Genomic DNA, 20760 nt, shown 5'->3' on the forward strand with positions numbered 1-20760 from the left:
GACCCCGATGAGGATGACGAGCATGCAGATGAGCTTCCCTGAGATGGTTTCTGACAGTTTGTGCAGAAATTCTTTGGTTATGCAACCGATTGTTGCAGCAGCTGTCCGGTTGGCTGGTTTCAGACGATCTTGCAGGTGAAGATACTGGATGTGGAAGTCTTGGGCTGGTGTGGTTACACGTGGTCTACGGCCGGTTGGATGTACTGCCAAATTCTCTGAAACGCCTTTGGAAACTGCTTATGGTAGAGAAATTAACATTCAATTCACGGGCAACAGCTCTGGTGGACATTCCTGCAGTCAGCATGCCAATTGCATGCTCCCTCAAAACTTGCGACATCTGTGGCATTGTGCTGTGTGATAAAACTGCACATTTTAGGGTGGCCTTTTATTGTGGCCAGCCTAAGGCACACCTGTGCAATAATTATGCTGTCTAAACAGCATCTTGATATGCCACACCTGTGAGGTGGATGGATTATCTCGGCAAAGGAGAAGTGCTCACTAACACAGATTTAGACAGATTTGTGAACAATATTTGAGAGAAATAGGCCTTTTGTGTACATAGAAAAAGTCTTAGATCTTTGAGTTCAGCTCATGAAAAATGGGGGCAAAAACAAAAGTGTTGCGTTTATAATTTTGTTCAGTGTAATTTGTGTTAAACAGATAAAGAAACACTTTAAGATAAACAGCTGCAACTAAAAAAACGACATGCTACTATTTAATATTGTCTATATATCATCCCACTGACTCAGAAGCGATGTCACAGGAAACAAGATTCCTGCTAAAGCTACGCAGTGCTGATGTCATCAGTGTAGAAACGCTGTTATGAGTGGGTTGTGAGATGCCATCCAGGCAATTTCATCATGTTTCCTTCACTGGCAGTGACAGCGCCATGGAAACTGCTGCCATAACAATGAGCAAAGGTTCTGTCAGCATGTGTGGCGAGGGCCAATGTAGCTTTAGCAGAGCAAGTAGTGTGGCTAGTCAATATAACAAACCAGCTGCATGCGACATACTGCTGTGCTGCATTACTTATGATTAACACATTGCTTAGTGAAACAATGCAAGGATAAATTATCATAAGGACACTGTTCGGTAGGTATAAAAAAAAAAATAGAGTGTGTTTTTATGTTATGGCTGATAAACTGTAAAATGTAATTGAGCATTATTACAGATTGGGAATGCTGATATTCAGTACTACAGCATGACCGCATTCATTTTTCTTTTATACAAAAGTTTGATCAAATAAAAGCTTTTGTGTACGATGGTCAAATCTCAATTTAACATGCAGAGACTATAATTAATTAAAAGCAATTTACTCAATTATTTACTCATTCCGGGTCATATTTCACCCCAAAATAAAAATAAAAAATAAAATGTTGCATAAAGAAAATATGTGTTTTACAGGAATGTGAATCAAATGCTGTGAATAATCAATGAACATAATGAAAATTACAAACAAACGTTTTTCCAATTAATTCAAATTAAACTAAAGTAAAACAGTAGTAAAAATCAATTAATCTTTTCATTTCATTAAAAATTTTGTTTTTCATTTAAAATGAATTGATAACTTTTCACTTTTCAAACTGTGATGTAACTTTTAAATTGCATTAAAAAAAGCACTTGTCAATTCTTTTTCTTAATCAATTAAAAAAAAATGACATTGGACATCGGATGTACATGCCAAATTAATAACCAAAAGCAACTGGTAAATGGAAAGAAAATGAGAGGTGAAAATTGTTTTGCATTTTGTAAACTGATTATAAAATGGTATATAATATGTTTATAATAAGATATATTTTTTTAATTGTTCAACTTAAAGGAACACTCCACTATTTTTGAAAATAGGCTAATTTTCCAGCTCCCCTAGAGTTAAACAGTTGAGTTTTACCATTTTCAAATCCATTCAGCCGATCTCTGGGTCTGGCGGTAGCACTTTTAGCTGTAGCTTAGCATAGATAATTGAATCTGATTAGACCGTTAGCATCTCGCTCAAAAATGACCAAAGAGTTTCTATATTTTTCCTATTTAAAACTCGATTCTTCTGTAGTTACATCGTGTACTAAGACCGACGGAAAATGAAAAGTTGTGATTTTCTAGGCCGATATGGCCAGGAACTATACTCTCATTCCGGCGTAATAATCAAGGAACTTTACTGCGTACCATGGGTGCAGCAGGTGCAATGATATTACGCAGCGCCTGAAAATAGGCTTATTGGAAGTTACCTAGCTGGGGACTATTTTCAGGCGCTGCGTAATATCATTGCGCCTGCTGCACCCATGGTACGGCAGCAAAGATGCTAACGGTCTAATCAGAGTCAATGATATATGCTAAGCTACAGCTAAAAGTGCTACCGCCAGACCCGGAGATCGGCTGAATGGATTCGAAAACGGTAAAACTCAACTGTTTAACTCTAGGTGAGCTGGAAAATGAGCCTATTTTCAAAAATAGTGGAGTGTTCCTTTAAGTAACTTTTTAAACATGAATTAAATAAGCTTATTTCAGTTCATCACAAACAATAGATTAAATAAGTTTCAATAAGTTCCTCACACAGAGCTATCGTACGATATTGTATGAATATAGCACACAGATGGATACTTTCCAGAACTGCCTTGGAGCTGCTTCCAATGCTGGTCTATTAAAAAAAAATAAACTAGTCGATATTGATAATGTGCATCCTTACTTTTTACACAACCTAATAAGAAATACGGAATTAACAGATAAAAAATGGCTGGTGTGACGAAACATAAGTTGACAGTAGCAGCTCTGGTGCAGTGCTGGCATAATGTCAGTGCGGCAGATGTGTGTCTCTCTGCAGGGTGGTGTCCTCTGAATGAGGGAGAACATCGGCACAGGAAGCTGCTCTACAAGTACAGGTCATTTCCTCCCAGAGAGTGGCATCATGTATGCAGACTGCCAACCCAAATCTGGCCAACGTTCTTTGCTTTTTCTAGGGCTCTGTAAAACACTGACACCAGGACCACAGAATGCTGTGGACCTAAAAGCCCAACACCATTCAACAGAGCATGAACACTGCTAGTCATTAAATGGCACTTAATGCAGGGAGGCTACAGCCCTTTGGAAGACGCTGCTAATTTGCTTTGTTGTCATGGTTCTTCAGCAAATCACTGCTAAGCCAATTAACACAAAGCAACTCCATAACGAACGGAACCATCAAAATAAATCCGTCTGTGGTGATTGCAATTAAAACATTTCAAGCCGAAAATTCTAAACAATAAGATGGTTATTTACTATACGCTTCAACACAGCTGCCATGGAGAACAGCAACAGTCTCCTATTAGTGTCTAGACTTGAAAGGAAAGACTTTGTGCAGTTCACACACTTGGTTCATTTGAAAACACATATTTAAATGTGACACTGCTCGGACATTTATGTGAAATGTGTGAAAATGTTTTCCCTCAAATCATTAAAAGTCTAAGCTCTGCTTTCGGTCTGATCAGTTAGCGTGATACTGAACAAACGGTTGCATAACCTTCAAATCATTATGTTTATAAAGTGGTCTGAGCTTCCTAAACCAGAAACAGAGAAAGAAAAACACATCTATTCAGATGAAGGAAGGAAAGAAGGAAGGAAGGAAGGAATTTTAATTCATTAATTCCCTATTTATTTGTGGATTCACCTCCCCATTTGTCACTATAGTCCTGGCCCTCGAAGTGGCAGGACCCCGTGCTCTCATGAGCAGGGCTCTAGTGTGAAGGACACTATAGCGTCTCTTCAGGAGACCAGCATCTGACCTTGAGGTGTGAAAAAGCATCTGAGTCACAATGACAAAACGCCTGCAATGAACAAAAGGCTGTGAAAGGGCATCTCTTATACCCATGCAGAGATGAACCACCAGGCCCTCTGCCCCTGCACCAAGAACAGCAGAGGTTATTCAGAGTTCTTTTCAGAATCCAACCTGACCTAGATTACAAGGGCAGCAGTATTCTCCTTGCATGTTTACATTTTTATCTAAACATAAATGCCACTCAAAGTTACATAACTCTCATTGTGTCTGTGTTTGTGCACTTTCTACAAGTGGGGCCTGTATTGCAGCTGGGACGCTTGGCTGAACTGATCATCAGATTAGCAGACAGCTGTGGCTCATCTTAATAGGGATTTAGAAGAGTAATTTATTTCCATAGAGATGAATCAACCACTCAATGCGCTACTCTTGATCAAAGGAGGTGGTTTTTCCAACGATGAACACAGACAAAACACATCTCAGCAAAGAGGAGCACCTTCAGAAACAACTATGGGAAAATGCATGTCAACATTTAAGAGGAGGAAAATATTATATAAATTTAAATATTATAAATATATTATAATATTATCAAAATTTTCTGTGTATTAAGAGTATGTCATATAATACTGGAGGTTACTGGAGATTTTTACCCCTTGTGCTGTGCTGAAAATCCTTTATTTAATTTGGTGTTCCTGGTCAAAAATGATCAGCCTTTTAAATACTGCTTTTAAATATCTTATTATGCTATGTTATCACAAAATCTTCCTTTCAAATAGCACAGGATGTGCATTTCTTTTTGGAACTGAAGAATCTGGAATAAAAAGATTGAATTCAATTATAGAACATAACAAGACTTTATTTGTAGGCTGGTCATTTTTGACCAGAAACACCACACATGTAATAAAGGTGGGGGTGGGGGAATCCTAAAAAAAGTACAAAAATTATCACCAAAAAAAAAATAAAATTATGTGAGAAAAGTCAGACAATTTTAGCCTACTGCAATAACATTAACTAGGATTTTTGAGAAAATGAAAATCCTCTTCAGCTCAAAATGACCAGAACATGACATAAGGGTTTAAATAATACATTTATTTAATTACTTAAAGGGGTCATATGATGCGATTAAAAATTTTCCTTTCTCTTTGGAGTGTTACAGGCTCTTGGTGCATAAAGAAGGTCTGTAAAGTTGCAAACACTAAAGTCGCAAATCCAAAGAGATATTCTTTATAAAAGTTAAGAGTCAACCGCGCCTACCTAAAACATCTCGTTCTAACATGCCCCCACATGTCTACGTCACGATGTGGGAAGATTTGCATAACACCGCCCAAATGTTCACGCAAAGAAAGAAGGCGTAACTTTTATTCTCGCTGCTGTATTGTTGTTGCCGCCGCCATGTCGTGAAGGTGCTGTGTGTTTCGCTGTGAAAGCGAAACTACTTTGTTTGGCCTTCCAAAAGAGGACGATATCCGCTTCGTCATGCCTGGATTTACAACACTGTTCCAGAACAGTTCAAACCAAATATCCAGATGTGTCCAATTTTTGTAAACATTCAGAACTGAAATATTTGATATAGATTGAATAACTGTGACAATGATAATAACACTGTTTCAGATCATTCAAAACCAAAATACATATTTTTGACTGCAATCAATTTCGAGACAGATCTAAGTGAGTGTGAGTACCAATTTCAAGGCATACAAAAAAATATATTGAATGATTTCTATTTCATCTCTTATGATAGACATCCCAACCCAGAATCGAGACTACAGAGGAATAAATTGAGGTATTTCAATGACAGTGCCCATTAAAAACATCCATTTCTAACCAAATACCAAAGGACTTCATGACCCAAATAACAACACTGCCCCAAATAATGCATCTCTGGGCATACATGAACCCAAAGGGACAATCAGGGGACCCTTTCCTGGCAGCATTATAAAACAGGATCATTGGGGACATAATATTAGACCATTCAGGCTATTTATAACTAAAAGCTATCATTACACAACCATATCTATGCAAAAGTGTCACTTGAACCTTTAACCTGTAAATACGGTTTGAAAAAAGCTGCCACATTTCAGTGATGTGACAAAAGGGAACAATCGTCTCTCAGCAACAGGAACTCACAAGGAGTAAGTTATGGTGGACAGATGAAAAGATAGGGAAAGCCAATATGGAAATAATTAAAAACAATTGGTCTCTGTTGTTCTTCCAAACATTCATAAAGGTGTCTGAAGGATACAAAATTGTTTTAAAATAATGAGCCTCATGCAAATTGCACAGGTGTTATAATAACAACAGCAGAGAGAGAGGAGAGCGAGTGAAGAGAGACACACAGCCATTAACACAGTGGTTGTTACTGTTGCACGTTATTGCAGAGATGACATTCTGATAGTCCGTGTGGGTGCAAACACAAACCCCCGCATCATAATTACTGTCCAATGCTTGATGCAGGGGACTACAGTCACAGTATGTGCGTGATCAAAAACACTGGCACATAGTGCAGGTGCTGAGCATTTAAGTGAAGATAGATCCAGAATTCTTGGTTTGTGCTAAAAAAAACAAAAAAACACGATTTGTGTGACCATACTAAGCAGGCTGTAATCAACATTCCTTTTGAAAAAGCTTAACTTCTATACGGCTCGACAAAATGCTGTAGCTACACATTTCGAGTACTGTATGATTTCTCCTGTAGCACATGGGCTTGAATCAACTGGGCTCAGATTCAGAAAAAACAAGGTGTAAAATTTATATCCAACCAATCATAAGAAAAGTATTTAAGAGTCTGCAAGACAAGACTGTTGCTTTCCAACAAGAGCTATATATATATAAAAAAAGAGACAATCTAGAGTGCTTTGGCCTGCCAGGGTGCACTCATTTTTGGAGGGTCCAGCTGGTGAAACTGACAGTACCAGGGCCACAGGTGGAGGTCCAAGGAACTGAAATAAAGGAGAGAATGTCAGGAGGAGGGGCAGTTTCCTACAGGTGCAGTGTAATTGGTAATGAATTAGCATGTCTTTCCCTCTCTGCAGGGACACAGACACACTGAAGTGCAGTCAACAGCTAAACAAGGTCATGAAATTCAGGCAACATTTAGTATTAATTCACTGCTCTCTCTGCAAGTGTAACCCGAGTATGTGGCGTGTAGGGCTGAGTTGTGTCTGCTGGCCATCTGAGACCCATCGGAGACATACTACGTTACGGCAGACACACAGATGCAGGCAAACACAGCGGAGCCGTCACTGTATATCTATGCCCTTCGTTATTAGTCCTCCTCCAGGGTACGTGATGCAGCTCATATCCTCCATTATGATCTCATTATAATCAATAAACTTGGAGGCCTGGAAATCCTGCCCTACATGGCAATATCTTACATAAGCCATTTCCTGTCAACCTGACTGTACGACATGAGCATGTGATATTGTGCTACTCCTGACAAAAAGGAAAAGGGTGAAAAGAAACGACCCTGAATTGGTCGATCTGGACTTAATCCCAGCTCAGACAACCCTTATACAAGCACATCTTGCAAGGGCACAACAAACAGATTAATAGGGCTCATGCTGTCGTAGCTCAGCCCCTGAGTTTCCTGCACTCAGTACAAACTTTGTGTCCATTAACTCTGTGTGCATTTAATCGGTTTCTTTTCATTGATCATTCAAGGCTTCCTTTGATGGCCTGTGATGCAACTAATTACACCCATGCAGCGGTGAGAGCAGAATTACAGGGATCAAACCACACTTCTATAGAGTCCAGTCATCTTCATATGAAAATTAATTCAAGCTAACCTCTTAAAATAGCGTGCAGAATAAATAAATAAATAAAAAACACTATTGTTCAAAGGTTTTGAGTTGGTAAGATTTTTTAAAATATTTTAAAGGTCTCCTATGCTCATCGAGGCTGCACTTATTTGATAAAAAAATACAGTAAAAACAGTAATATTATGAAATTTGATTACAAATTAAAATAACCATTTTCTATTTTAGTATATTTTAAAATGCAATTTATTCCTGTGATGTCAAAGCTGAATTTTCAGCAGTCATTACTCCAGTCTTCAGTGTCACATGATCCTTCAGAAATCATTCTAATAAGCTGATTTGCTGCTGATGAAACATTTCTCATTATTATCAATGTTGAAAACAAATGTAAATGTACACTGTAAATCTTTACTGTCTTTACAATTTTGGATAAATTATTTTCTTTCAAAAACTTCTCAAATTTTTGAACGCTAGAATGAATGAAAAATGTAAGAGAACCTAAATGCTGAAATATATCATGTTTTTATGTTCAAATAGTTCAATATCACTTTAATACTATTATTAATGTTGTAAATATGGGGTGGGGCTATTCATTTGGCCAACAAATGGCACATGAGATATTGTTTGAAAATCTTTTTTTGTTTGTTTCTTCACTAAACAGTGAAGCCAGTGGAACAAACAATTTAATTCATGTTACAACCTCATCTTGAACACCAGACAATTACCTGAAAAACTACTGTAGGAGTATTAAAAATAAATCAATCAATCAATTCACCAGGAAACTCAATAGCTTGTAGCTGAAGTAGCTCCCACAGACATACCAAAAGTCATGAAATGACCCTCTCACTTCTGTATTTCCAGATAACCCATCCTTTCCACCTACCGATTTGCTCACAGCCACGCTATCTGTGTCAAAGCGAGAGTAATTAATGCCTCCATTATGTTTTAGTGTTCATCATACCACCCCTTCATACACCCCCACTGTCTACAGTATGAGCAAGAACGGTCTAACCTTCATCCCTTCATATCTGCTTCAGTTCAGCCCCCCGCTCTTCTCCTCTTCCTCCTCCCATTCTCAGCGTCTGCCTGTTGTTCACTGCCCCAAATCATGACGATCATCTCAGCCCAGTGGGAATGACCTCCTCCCAGCCATTCACATCTGTGTCTGTCAGTGCATCCACAGGCAGCAGCACATATTCATCCAGAGAAACAGCGGCAGCAGCATTTCCCCATCATCCTCCACCACCGAGACAAAAGGAGATGCTTAACAATGAAGACTTTAGTGTGGTTGTCTCAACTTGAGACAGAGCTTTTTACTTTGATTCTTCCATGAGAAAACCATCCAAAAACAAAGGAGACCATGTTACTACCACTTTGAGGACTATATCATTTAAGAAAGGGCTCGTGACTGGATGAAGAGAGTGATGGTCTGGGATGGGTGACAGTCTGACCAAGCCAGATCTGTAGATGGAGTTCAAGGCTGAACGATGAAAACAGTGAGTACTGAAGACATATATATTATTAATGATAATAAGAAAAGGTAGTAATCACTATTTAGTGGGTGAACATTATTAAAGAAAGACAACAGATCTCACTGACTGACATTCATTATGTTTCATTTTAAAGGTTTAAAAAAAAATCTTAATTTTAAGGAGATCCCAGAAATCCACTGAACTGATTTAAATGGATGGTAAAAGCAGCATTTGTGAAGATGATCAGCCATACAAATAAGCCTCTACCTATAGAAACTGAAGTGTAAAATGACTCCAAAGTCAATATGTGCTCTAGGACTGCACGATTATGACAAAAATCATAATGGTCAATTATTCCCTTGAAATTGTAATTGCAATTATTAATTACGATTATCACAATTGACATTGAATGATGTTTATACCAGTTTGAAGCAATGGCATGCCATATTTTCATATGAAAATAAACAAGCTGAAAACACTCAAACTGAAAAATGTTTATTGCATTTCTATAGTATTAAGCAACTACACATTGGATTGGTTTCTTCTTTAAATAATAAAAAAAGTAAAATTATGCATGATGTTATACTAAAACTAAAATTAAAACAATGGAAAAACCCTTACGATAACCGGTAGAAAGAAAAAAACACACACAAGCGCTCAGAATAACATAAGCAGACTTTGAACAATTAATTGCCACTTTGAACGATTATGTAATTGTGGCATCTGTAATTGTAATCGCGATTAGAAATTCAATTAATTGTGTAGCTCTAAAGTGCTATGATCTATAATCAATGTAATAAACATACTTCCAATGAGGTTCAATTTGTTAACATTAGTTAATGCACTAGCTATCATAAACTGTCCATTACTGATAATTTTGCATCTATTTATCTAGGTTAATGTTATTTTTATTTTACATATACTAATAATTTAACATTGATTCATGGTACAATGCGTTAACTAATGATAAAAAAATTTAACCTTTGTGTTATAAAGAAATTTATTATAAATTGTATATCATAAATATTATATCTGCACACAAGTTTTTAAATTACCTGTAAATACAGGTTTTTATTACCTGTAAATACAATATTCTGCACTATGTTTATTATGGTTCCTTCCCGAAACCAGAAATCAATGAAAAGCTAATATGGCTTTGTTTACAACCTGTTTAAATATTCAACCACATTAAACGGGAAACTGTTCCCTCTTCTGAGGGAGCTCCAGGTCATTTTCATCTGAAGGAGATCATTATTACTTTACATTACGAGAAAGCGACTACCACATTCTTCCTCATATTGTGTCTTCAAACCAATGTGAGTTTCAGGTTCATTCAGACAAAACAAACAAAAAAGTGCCCCAGTGCTTAAGCATTGCCCAATGATGCTGGCCCTAGCAACAAGTTCACTGCTACAGTGACAAGGACTGGATGATGCAACCCAAATTCAAAGATGTTATTGAAAGGTTCTGACAGATTAATCTCCAATCAGCTGTGAGATTGGACAAAATAAAATTACCCATCTGTGAGACTGTAATATGCACAAAAAAATGATAAAGCCGAAAGATCGATGAACAGATTTGAAGTTTTCTGACAGATGTAGTTTTCATTACAGTGACAGCCTAAAATATTGGGCTGCTGGAGACCATAATTTGACATGCACAATAACAGATTAGAGCAAATCAATAGATAACAGCAATTTTGCTGCTGAATGAAAATTCATACCTTATGGAATATTGTCTCAGTTGCATATAATATTGCTACACCCATCTTACGGTATGTGTCAAAGAATGGTTAACAGCCAGAATGAGTTTTCTATGAACCGTATGAGGGTTTCCTCACTCAAACTGATTAAACACTAAAAACTACGCTGTGGGCAATCAACAGGAGCAAGCACCGCCTATGATAAAGAAGAAAACTCATCTGCTAATGTATCTGTTTCTCTTGTTATTTGCATAAAGCAATAAGGATGCAGGATGCAGGTGAGCATAAAATTATTAAAAGCTTTTTTAAAGGAATAATGAAAATTGCATCATCATTTAATCACCCTCATGTCGTTTCAAGCCTGTAGAAATTTGAGGGTGACTAAATGAATACAATTTTCATTTTAAGGCAAACCAACCCTTTAAAGAATGCAGATTAAGTTATGATTTTGGTAATTTTTGAGAAAACTAAAGGGTAAAGGAAGGATGTTCCTCCACTTTATTCCACTCCCTGGTGAAAGCTGAATTACATTCATTTTGTACCTAATCAGTCCGTTACCATCACAGTCACTAATCAGAGCCTGCTGGCAGAATCATAATGAGATAAAGGACAGTATGTTGAGTACCGCAGGGGAGGTCGGGCAACTTCGAAAGACATGCGGAGCTGAACAAACCGGAACAGCCTTCTTTCTATTTATAACTCAGTCAAAGTCATTATATTGCAATATTTGACCAAGAGGTGTGACCATATTTACTGTATATATCTTGCAAAGTCAAACAAAACATTTAAAAGCTATTTTTCATGGTTAAAATATAAAAGACAGAAAAGATTCTTCTTCAAAGCAGTCCTATAATAAGCACCAACCTTCTTTTGTTGTTGTCATGTGACAAACAAGTGGTGCTGCACAACCACATCATTTTGATGGACAGGCTGTCCTGCACAATTACTGAAGTCATGGACACAATACTTGCTCTGGAGAACAGATACAAATTCCACCCACATTCACAGAGATCAGCAAGTTTGAACCTCTGATGACTAATCGTAAATGTGCAGGAAAAAAAGTGGAGAGCAACAAAACAGATCAAGCGCTCCAATTTTGTGTGGAGTACAACTTTAACAGTTTGGCCACAACAAACAGAAACGGATTGCTACTAACAACTGACAATTCCCGGTATGTATGTTTGCACAGAGATGCATGAGTGATATATATATATATATATATATATATATATATATATATATATATATATATATATATATATAATCTTTCTCTTGCAATACCGCAATACCCTTGTATTCTTTCTCCGGAGTACCACAAGCCCCTCTGCTTTTCTGAAAGCTTTGTGTGTGCAAAGCACTAGTTATGATATAAATAAAATACAATGCTGGTTTATCAATCAGTGCATGGGTATTTGTTCTTTTTTGTATGAATTTAATTTGTATATTAGTAGCAGTTTCTTCAAATTTTCATTCAAAGATATCAGGGAATTATTATTACATTATGTAATGCATAACATGATCATTTGATTGTGCATTCAGATATATATATATAATCTTTCTCTTGCAATACCACAAGAGGCAGTGTGGTGCTGCAGTACTTCACTTCACTATCATAAAAATTAGATAACACAAATATATCTCATGAATATCAATGTGGCTTTTGAGGAAGCCGATTAGGGAAATTAGAGGCAAATTGAGCAAAGAAAATTCCCTCAAGAGAACAGCATAATGGAATCTTATTCTGCACTTACACTGGATTTAGGCTCATTAAACTAGAGGAACAAATGCCTCTGTAATGGTTCATTTTGAATAATTAGACGGTTGTGTGTTAATGACCTGCCCTTCAACAAAATGTGCACTCTCTGTATTAACTTCACTGACATAAATAAATGGGAAACAAAACATTTCCTAAATATCCATTACATCAACCTCCACGGTTCTTAAATAAAAGAATTAAACTCAAACGTTGAACTGTTTTAACTTGCTTATACACTATCATTCAAAAGTTTGGAGTCGGTAAGATTTTTTAAATTGTATTTAAAAGAAGTATCTTATGTTCACCAAGGATGCATTTATTTGATCAAAAAATACAGTATAAACAGTAATACTGTTAAATATTATTACAAATTCAAGCAACTCTTTTCTATTTGAATATAATGTAATTTATTGCTGTGATGGCAAAGCTGAATTTTCAGCAGCCATTACTAATGGTTTGCAGAAACCATTCTAATATACTGATCTGGTGCTCAAGAAACATTTCTTATTATCAAGATTAAAGCAGTTGTGCAGCTTAATATTTTTGTGGATCTGTGAGACATTTTTTTTAATGAATAGAAAGTTAAAAAGAACAGCATTTTAAAAATAGAAATCTATTGTAACATTAAATAGTAAATGTCTTCACTGTCACTTTTGATTTAATGCATCCGAACTGAATATTAGCTGCCTTCAAAAAATTAAAAACAAAAAAATCATACTAATGCCAAACTTCTCGTTCAGGTAACTTAAAATAAACCCTGTGGTTAGTAATGGTAGCTCACTGTGCTATTTGTAAACATGGCAAAAACTGTTGCTGGTGAGAGGAGTCCTCCATTAATCAGATACAACCGTGCAACAGAAATGGAGCTTTGCCCTTCTCGTTGCCCTTTCGTATCTCAATAGCACACAGCAGGACAGCTGGTTAACACCATTGTTGTAATACATTCATTTTGGTTTTGATCTACTGCCTGCATGAGCTGTATAGGAGGCACGGGGGAAATATGACACAGATCTAAGTGGTCTTAGATCACGTCTTACCAGCTGAAGTGAGGAGGACATGATAGTCTGTGCCTCTCTGTGTGGGAACATCTTCATTCATTTCTTCTTTCTCCAATTCCTCATAACGGTCCCAGTTGGGCTCAAGCTTTCGTCTAGAGAAGGTGTTGTCCTCCTCCTCTTGCTCAATGTTTTCTTTGTTCTCACTGTCATCTTGATTCTGGAAAGCGATCAGAAAAAGGATGACAGTGAGCAAGCATAACATAATCTATTTGTTTTATTAGATTCGTGAAAACCTTAAAAGTTAACCACAGTCAACATATTGTTACTACATTAATACCATAAATTAATAATTTATCAAATTAACCTCATTAAAACAGTGCGAGAGTCTCTCTGAATGCTTGTCACTTTATTTTCATATATTTCATATTTATTTTTATGTCATTTGTGTCTAATACCAGAGTTTTATAGTAAAAATAACTGTAATTATTTGATCCAATGTATTACCAGGGACTATGGTATTTCTGCAGAAACTATGGTTGCCATGGAGATTTTTATGGGTGACACTCACTCGTCGAAAGACTCTAAAGTCTGCAGGAGGCCCAAAATCTCGCCCTCTTCCTCTACGATGATCCCGTTTGCCTCTTCCACGATGGTGGTGTCCTCCTCTTCCGCGACCCCTGTGCTCTCCCGAACTGCCGGACTCAGCACCACCTCCTCTTTTCCAATGCCCACCGCGTCCACGTCTGCCTTCCATAACTGAACATGAAAAAATTAGAACTAATGCCGAGCCTGTAATCGTGTAACACCGCAACAGTTGTTACACTTAAAAGAGAACCCTCGTCAATGGGGAAACGTTCCAGCCGTTCAACTAGTTCCGCCTAATGGTAAATGAGAGTTTATCAATTGAAAAATGTGCATCAGATCCAAAGTGCTGAGGGAAAACTGTACGAGTATGAATAGTATCAAAAGCAGTAGGACCAGCGGTGAGTGGAGCATGTGAGATCTGACTCGATGCTCATGCAGTCCTGTCATTCCTTTGCGTAAGGGAATGTAAATGACAGTTATTATATTTTGAAGGATGAACTCTTTGACTTAGGACATATTGACATATTGCAAGAAAAAATACTTCAAAAAATTCAAACTAAAATGAGTAATTATTAAAACCTTTTTCTTTTCTTTTTTTAAATAATTACTAATTTATGTCAAGTCACCACAGGTGAATAAGGTCAAAAAATAGCTGATATATATCACTATAATTCACTAGTTGATTAATCACAGTACATTAGTACAAAATATTTTTGTATTACATGTTTTTCTTTTTAATGAAATACGCAAATGAGGCGCTATTTAATTATACATGGACTAATTTGCATATATTTCTGAAATCTATGAAATGTCAACATGGAATAGGGCCAGGTTCAAAAATCCTTGTTTAATTTTCTTGACATTAGAGTTAAAGGTTTTTACAAAGGGGAATTTGGATATCCATTTTTATCTCTCTGAATTATATATAAACAAACCCCTCTGTAAAAACCTTAAAAACATTAAGAAGAATAAAACAGGAAGCTTTGGTTTATGTAAATGCTTCTGAAGTGGAGATTTTTGGCATTTAAAGGTAGATATTTATAACTGAAAACTAGAGATGCAAATACATAAAAAGTAATCAAAATTAGCGCTTAAATGTGTATTTAGGATGTTTTCTTGTTATGGAAACAATATAATAGTGCTGAATAGCCCAAAATTGACCAGTGCATGAAAAACAATGGTTTTGCCTGTAGTGTTTTGCCTTTAGAATCCCAAGTTTAATTGTAAAGCTTGTGATGTGATGTTTAGCCTGTATTTGTTTATAGGTGTCAGACACAAAACATGCATGTTTTGTTCAAATTTTCCTATTTTTGAAGTGTTCATTCTCTTTATTGTGTTTTCAGACTATCCATTGCCAAGTGAACATGAAGAATACAGTGAAAATTTCATCCAGAGTTTTCTAACCGATCAGCGGTAACGGGATGAACATGGATATTCAAAATTTAACCGCAAGTGGAAATGTCTCTGCTATCTTGCCTGCCCCATACAGTCTGTTGGAAGTTATAACCATTGCAACAGTATCAGCTGTCGTGAGTCTCATCACAATATTGGGGAATGTGCTGGTGATGCTCTCTTTCAAGGTCAACAGCCAACTTAAGACTGTTAACAACTACTACTTACTCAGTTTAGCTTTTGCAGACCTCATTATCGGTGTGTTCTCAATGAATCTGTACACATCCTACATTCTCATGGGATACTGGTCTTTAGGGAATATAGCTTGTGATCTGTGGTTGGCACTTGACTATGTTGCAAGTAATGCATCGGTGATGAACTTGCTGGTCATCAGCTTTGACAGATATTTTTCTATTACAAGACCACTTACCTACAGGGCTAAACGGACCCCGAAACGTGCAGGCATCATGATTGGCTTGGCGTGGTTGATATCGTTTATATTGTGGGCTCCACCCATTCTGTGCTGGCAGTACTTTGTTGGTGAGAGGACGGTTCCTACTGACCAATGCCAGATCCAGTTTTTCTCAGAACCCATAATTACATTTGGGACAGCCATAGCGGCCTTTTATGTCCCGGTATCCATCATGACGATCTTATATTGCAAAATCTACAAAGAAACAGAAAAACGCACTAAGAACTTGGCAGAACTCCAAGGATATCCATCGCTGGACAGCCATGAAGACCCTAAAGTACGAAAGCCAATACTACGATGCTTTAGCTTTAAAAACAAGAGGGACGGGACTCAAGCATCATGGTCTTCATCCAACCAGAGTTACGTAACTAGGACAACATTGCAGTCTGAGGACTTGTGGACAAAATCAGACCAGGTCAGCACCCTGAATAGTTACACATCATCAGAGGATGACGAGCGGTCCGTCTCTGAGACAACCCCGCGAGAATCATTCAAGAACCAAGAATCGACAGCCAATAGAAATGGACAACTGCTCTGTTATGAAGACAGCAAATATCTAAGTGATCTTGCAAAATGCTCCCAGACAAACAATAAAAAATGTATGTCATACAAGTTCAAGCCGATCCTTAGCGACATCACCGCTTTGCAAGGTAGTACCGAAGCCGATAGAACAAACACAGATCATTGTCAGTCCTCAGAGCCACAGGCTCCTTCATCCACATCCTCTTCTACTAAACCAGAAGATCCAAACTTGAAGATCCAGATGACCAAGCGGAAAAGAATGGTCCTTATCAAGGAGAAAAAGGCTGCTCAGACTCTCAGCGCCATTCTTCTGGTGTTCCTCCTCACCTGGACCCCGTACAACATCATGGTGCTCATCTCCACCTTCTGTTCTGAATGCATCCCAGTGTCCCTCTGGCATCTGGGTTACTGGCTCTGCTATGTCAACAGCACCATCAACCCCATGTGTTATGCCCTATGCAACAAGACCTTCCAGAAGACCTTTTGGATGTTAGTCCTCTGCAAGTGGAAGAAGAATAGAGGAGAGGAGAAACTATACTGGTGTGGTCAAAACCATTAAATACTGAAGTAACACAACAGAAGTGGCCGATTTTAGAGCATTCTGAATGATCAAGATCGCTATATTAAATGGGCACTAAAATTACATTTCAGGTTATGTTGTGCATAGTGCCACAGACCATAGTCCTTTATTATTCCTTACAATTTTCTAGGTCACATTTTTTGTGTACATTTTGTTTATATTGCTATATTGATTTGGAAAATGATATACTTTATTCATATTTAATGTAACTTCTAATCTGCTTTCATTTAACAATGTTTACACAACAGTGTATTTTAATAGTGAAATGTCTAGGGCTAGGGATGGTGAGGACAATAAATAAAGATATGGAATGTGAACTTTTAAATTATTATAAATACCACATACAGTGTTTATTACAAGGTTAACTTTTTGTGATAAAATGATTTTCATGTATTGTACGGCTTGGTCATGTCAGTGACAATGCATGCATACAAACTTAAACATACTGAAATGGTGTGCAAAGCAATGTTGTTGTATTATTATTATTATGTTTGCAGAACTGGACAGTGTTAGATATAGATTTTAAGATTTTAGAGCTGCCAAACCATCACTGTCGACTAGAGAGATACACACAAAAAGATTGTAGCATCACTCTGGATGAAATATTAATTTATATGGCATTCATATAGATTCCAACACTGAAAGCACATTTGACATTTCTACAGCATCCCGAATGTGTACTGGTCCATATTAAACAAAAAATCTTTGTGGTCCCAAGAATTAGATCGGAACTCACTTGAACATTAACACATCATATAAACACATTTATGAATGTTGCCTGGCTGTTTTCCATTCATATTGTTTAACAAGTCTCTACTCTTGTGATGACGTGCCATTTAATTTGATGTGAAATAAATGTTTTAACATGAGATTAACCCAACTAATTGAAACATCAGTCTGGATTTGGCAGGGGTTCCATCTTCCCATTAATTTCTTGATTAAAACTAAAGCGACAACAACTACCCACTGATATACTAGCAACTGTTTGCCAGTCACTTATCATAAAATGTGGTTTAAATGTTGATCTCCACACATTTTACCATGCAAGCATCATGCTGAGAACAGTAGACAAATAAGACATTTTCCACCAGTTTATTTCCATTGTTTAAATAAGATTATACTTCATAGCTTAAATCTTATGAATTTCTCATCTTCATTCACAGTCTTGTACAAACCCAACAAGATATAGTAAATATTATAACCTAAAAACTTTATTTCAAGTAGTTATGAAACAGAATTTGTTATCAATGTCACCTCCTTGGGTTGGTCTGGAAATACACATGGTATCACTGCAAAAATGGACCCTCATTATATATTTTTCATCTATCTTGACCCTTAAGCACAAGTGTGCTTTTAAAATATCCCATAATGCTTGTGACAAAATGAGTAAGACAAATACATACAGGGAGTACTAAATTCTGAATCTGACTTAATCAGTACAGCCGTACTGCAGCTGTTGCATCAACCCAAAGCACTCAACAACCAACCAACAATGTTATGCTGAATTTTACTTAAAGCTTTTATTACTACTTCGCTTTTATTCAAGTTATAACTGAGGTGAACCTGTATTAACCTCAATTCTGAGAAGGAATCATATCTGTGTGATGAATCTTTTGCACAGCAGCAGTAAAAGCATAGACTACCATCACATTAATTGCATTACAAGATATTGAAATGTTTTAGCAAAACTGGATATCTTTAACTGTTCAATCAAATACTTTACTTTCTCACTCACTCATTCTAAATTTAAAGTTAAAACATCCTAGTTAAGCTCTATATATATATAAAAAAAGATGAATTTCTTGCCTTGCTCGATCTGTACTGGTTTTATCCATTACTAAATTTTATGTATAGGCTAATTTTCAGAGTATCATTACAATGACTAAAATGATCTGATTATTAACAATGTATCCAAAGAAGACAAGTATGGAAAAGTAGCACAGTGCAAACACAGTCTTGCTTTGTCAAGCATTTCAGTTGAAAAAGAAACTGTTCATATATATATATAAAATGGGAAACCAGTAAAACAGTGTTAAAGAAAACCGACCAAATACACGGCACTACCTCCTCTTCAGAGCAACACTTCTGCTGCCTTTGTTGCCTCCTCCAGACTTACTGGAGCCCTTGGAGAACAATTTTGTCATAAATTCAGAAACATCTGGCAATTCTGGGTTAGGGTTCAACATATTCATAGATTGCTCCATTTCCTGCAGGAAAAAAAGGCATTAAATTGTATAAATAAAGCAACATACAGTGGATGAGAATGTCTGTACCTACTTGTAGGTACTACATACTATGTTTTTTTATTACCTTTCTCATCTCAGGATCATTAGTATTTACCACCTTTGGGAGCAGGACGATGATTAATAAGGGAAGAACCATCATCATGACCTAAGGACGACAAAATATTTTAAAACAAGCCACAAGATCTATCAGAAACCATCAACAACACTTATGCCATAGCTAAAATACATTATTATAAACAGCTCTGAAAAAGCATCTTTGTAATGCTTAAGTTAATCTAAAGTAGAGGACATAAAAATATATAGTTAAAGAATAAGTAAACCTAAAATAAACAATGACTGCTTAATCTCCAGTAAATAAAGTGCAATCAAATACATCTGAAAGAATCGAACACACAGAAACCATTATATGACTGTACCATTGGGTTCATCAGAAAATCAGTCCAGCCCCAAGTTTCCCGCTTCATGAAGTATGTGTGTGGACCACTGGATCTGATCTGAAGAGGGTACGGCTGTCGAATAACTTCAGAGGTTTTGATGTGATTCACCAAGCGTGCCCTATGGTTCAATAACATTGTGAGATTAACTTAGATGTTTAGAAAAGAGCTGTTAGAAGAAGGTAGAATAAATTGGGAATGTTAGCCACCTCATTTTCCCTTTGGAGGTAATGTCCACCCGAATAGGATCAAATCTGAAAGACGGTGATACGATTTCAACCACATATGAGCCAGAGGGCACATCGTTGACAGCAAAGCTCCCATCAGTCCTGCGAGGGAAATTGATGTGGTTAATTCTGTCATCTTGGCAAAACGTTTAAAGGCTTGTTATGAAACCACTGCCCATCTAATCTGAATTACAATGCCCTGCAATGATATTACATACAACCTACACATTTTTCACAAATACATTAGAACTCGTATTTATATAACAGAAAGCTTCAAACGAGATTATTATAACTGAGATTAAGTAATTTAATGGACACGCTGCAGTAAATCGAAAACTGACACACACAAATTAATATTTACGTTACAGCACTCTTTTTGACGTTAGCATAGCTGGTAACTCACTTGAGAAAACCAACATATTCCTCTCCTTCCACCAGGATTAGGGCTGTGGAGATCCAGTCTTGTGTTTTCACTCCGGGAACGCTCGCTCGCCCTTCGATTTTGAAACGGTCTCCATTCGACTGAGAACCTGCTACAGGCCCCGGCTCTCCGTCGGAAAAACACCGTGACAACGCAAACAGAGCCTGCAACGCCACATATATATCTAATAGACGTTTCATTTGTTGCATCGTGTTTTGTCACACGACATATATTACGTTTAAAATGTACAATATTTCACTACGCGTCAACCTGGACCACAGGAATAGGACTAAAGGAAGTAAATGGTAAACGGAACTCAGAACGACCGCAGAGACCGGAAGAACATGTTACACCACGTGATTCTCAGAGTTTAAGGGCGGGGGTTTCGAATAGGAGTCTTTACCGCGAACCGGATATTTAAACAGATCGTTTTGACTACATCACTGCGGTCCAGCC

The 20760-nt window shown here is 37.0% G+C and overlaps 3 protein-coding genes across 4 annotated transcripts in view; 1 reads left to right on the forward strand and 2 right to left on the reverse strand.

The window, feature by feature from the left end:
- aven (apoptosis, caspase activation inhibitor) overlaps positions 1 to 14274 on the reverse strand; it is a 21873-nt gene extending 7599 nt beyond the window's left edge. Inside the window, exons 1-2 of the mRNA XM_016294307.1 lie at positions 13994 to 14274; positions 13465 to 13642 (exon numbers count right to left, since the gene is read on the reverse strand). Of these exons, the coding sequence (XP_016149793.1) occupies positions 13465 to 13642; positions 13994 to 14179 (364 nt within the window). The 5' untranslated portion in view covers positions 14180 to 14274. The remainder of the gene's footprint in view (positions 1 to 13464; positions 13643 to 13993) is intronic.
- chrm5b (cholinergic receptor, muscarinic 5b) lies at positions 8869 to 16955 on the forward strand. Of its 2 annotated transcripts, none has more exons than XM_016294288.1 (2): positions 8869 to 8993; positions 15354 to 16955. In XM_016294288.1, the coding sequence occupies exon 2, from the start codon at positions 15432 to 15434 to the stop codon at positions 16953 to 16955; it is 1524 nt and encodes a 507-aa protein (XP_016149774.1). In that variant the 5' UTR covers positions 8869 to 8993; positions 15354 to 15431. The 2 variants fall into 2 exon arrangements, with proteins under 2 accessions (XP_016149774.1, XP_016149781.1); XM_016294295.1 differs by lacking the exon at positions 8869 to 8993 and adding an exon at positions 14351 to 14408.
- A 1100-nt stretch (positions 16956 to 18055) lies between these two features.
- Positions 18056 to 20628, reverse strand: LOC107601948 (ER membrane protein complex subunit 7-like). Its single transcript, XM_016294320.1, has 5 exons — positions 20287 to 20628; positions 19866 to 19985; positions 19639 to 19777; positions 19287 to 19367; positions 18056 to 19183 (listed from the first exon to the last, which is right to left on the reverse strand). Exons 1-5 carry the CDS (start codon positions 20511 to 20513, stop codon positions 19037 to 19039), a joined length of 714 nt encoding a protein of 237 aa, XP_016149806.1. The 5' UTR covers positions 20514 to 20628; the 3' UTR covers positions 18056 to 19036.
- Positions 20629 to 20760: the final 132 nt, after the last annotated feature.

The sequence above is a fragment of the Sinocyclocheilus grahami genome, unplaced genomic scaffold (genome assembly GCF_001515645.1).
Source record: "Sinocyclocheilus grahami isolate Dianchi unplaced genomic scaffold, SAMN03320097.WGS_v1.1 scaffold15.1, whole genome shotgun sequence".
Classification (NCBI taxonomy): domain Eukaryota; kingdom Metazoa; phylum Chordata; class Actinopteri; order Cypriniformes; family Cyprinidae; genus Sinocyclocheilus; species Sinocyclocheilus grahami.

What these genes read in the sequence shown, in the direction of transcription:
- LOC107601948 (XM_016294320.1), bottom strand. Translation starts at nt 20,513, where the DNA reads ATGCAACAAATGAAACGTCTATTAGATATATATGTGGCGTTGCAGGCT. An exon ending in ATTTTCTGATGAACCCAATG is followed by an intron (nt 19,368 to 19,638) that starts GTACAGTCATAT and finishes TGTCGTCCTTAG; the next exon opens with GTCATGATGATGGTTCTTCC. An exon ending in ATGATCCTGAGATGAGAAAG is followed by an intron (nt 19,184 to 19,286) that starts GTAATAAAAAAA and finishes TTTTTCCTGCAG; the next exon opens with GAAATGGAGCAATCTATGAA.
- chrm5b (XM_016294288.1), top strand. Translation starts at nt 15,432, where the DNA reads ATGAACATGGATATTCAAAATTTAACCGCAAGTGGAAATGTCTCTGCT.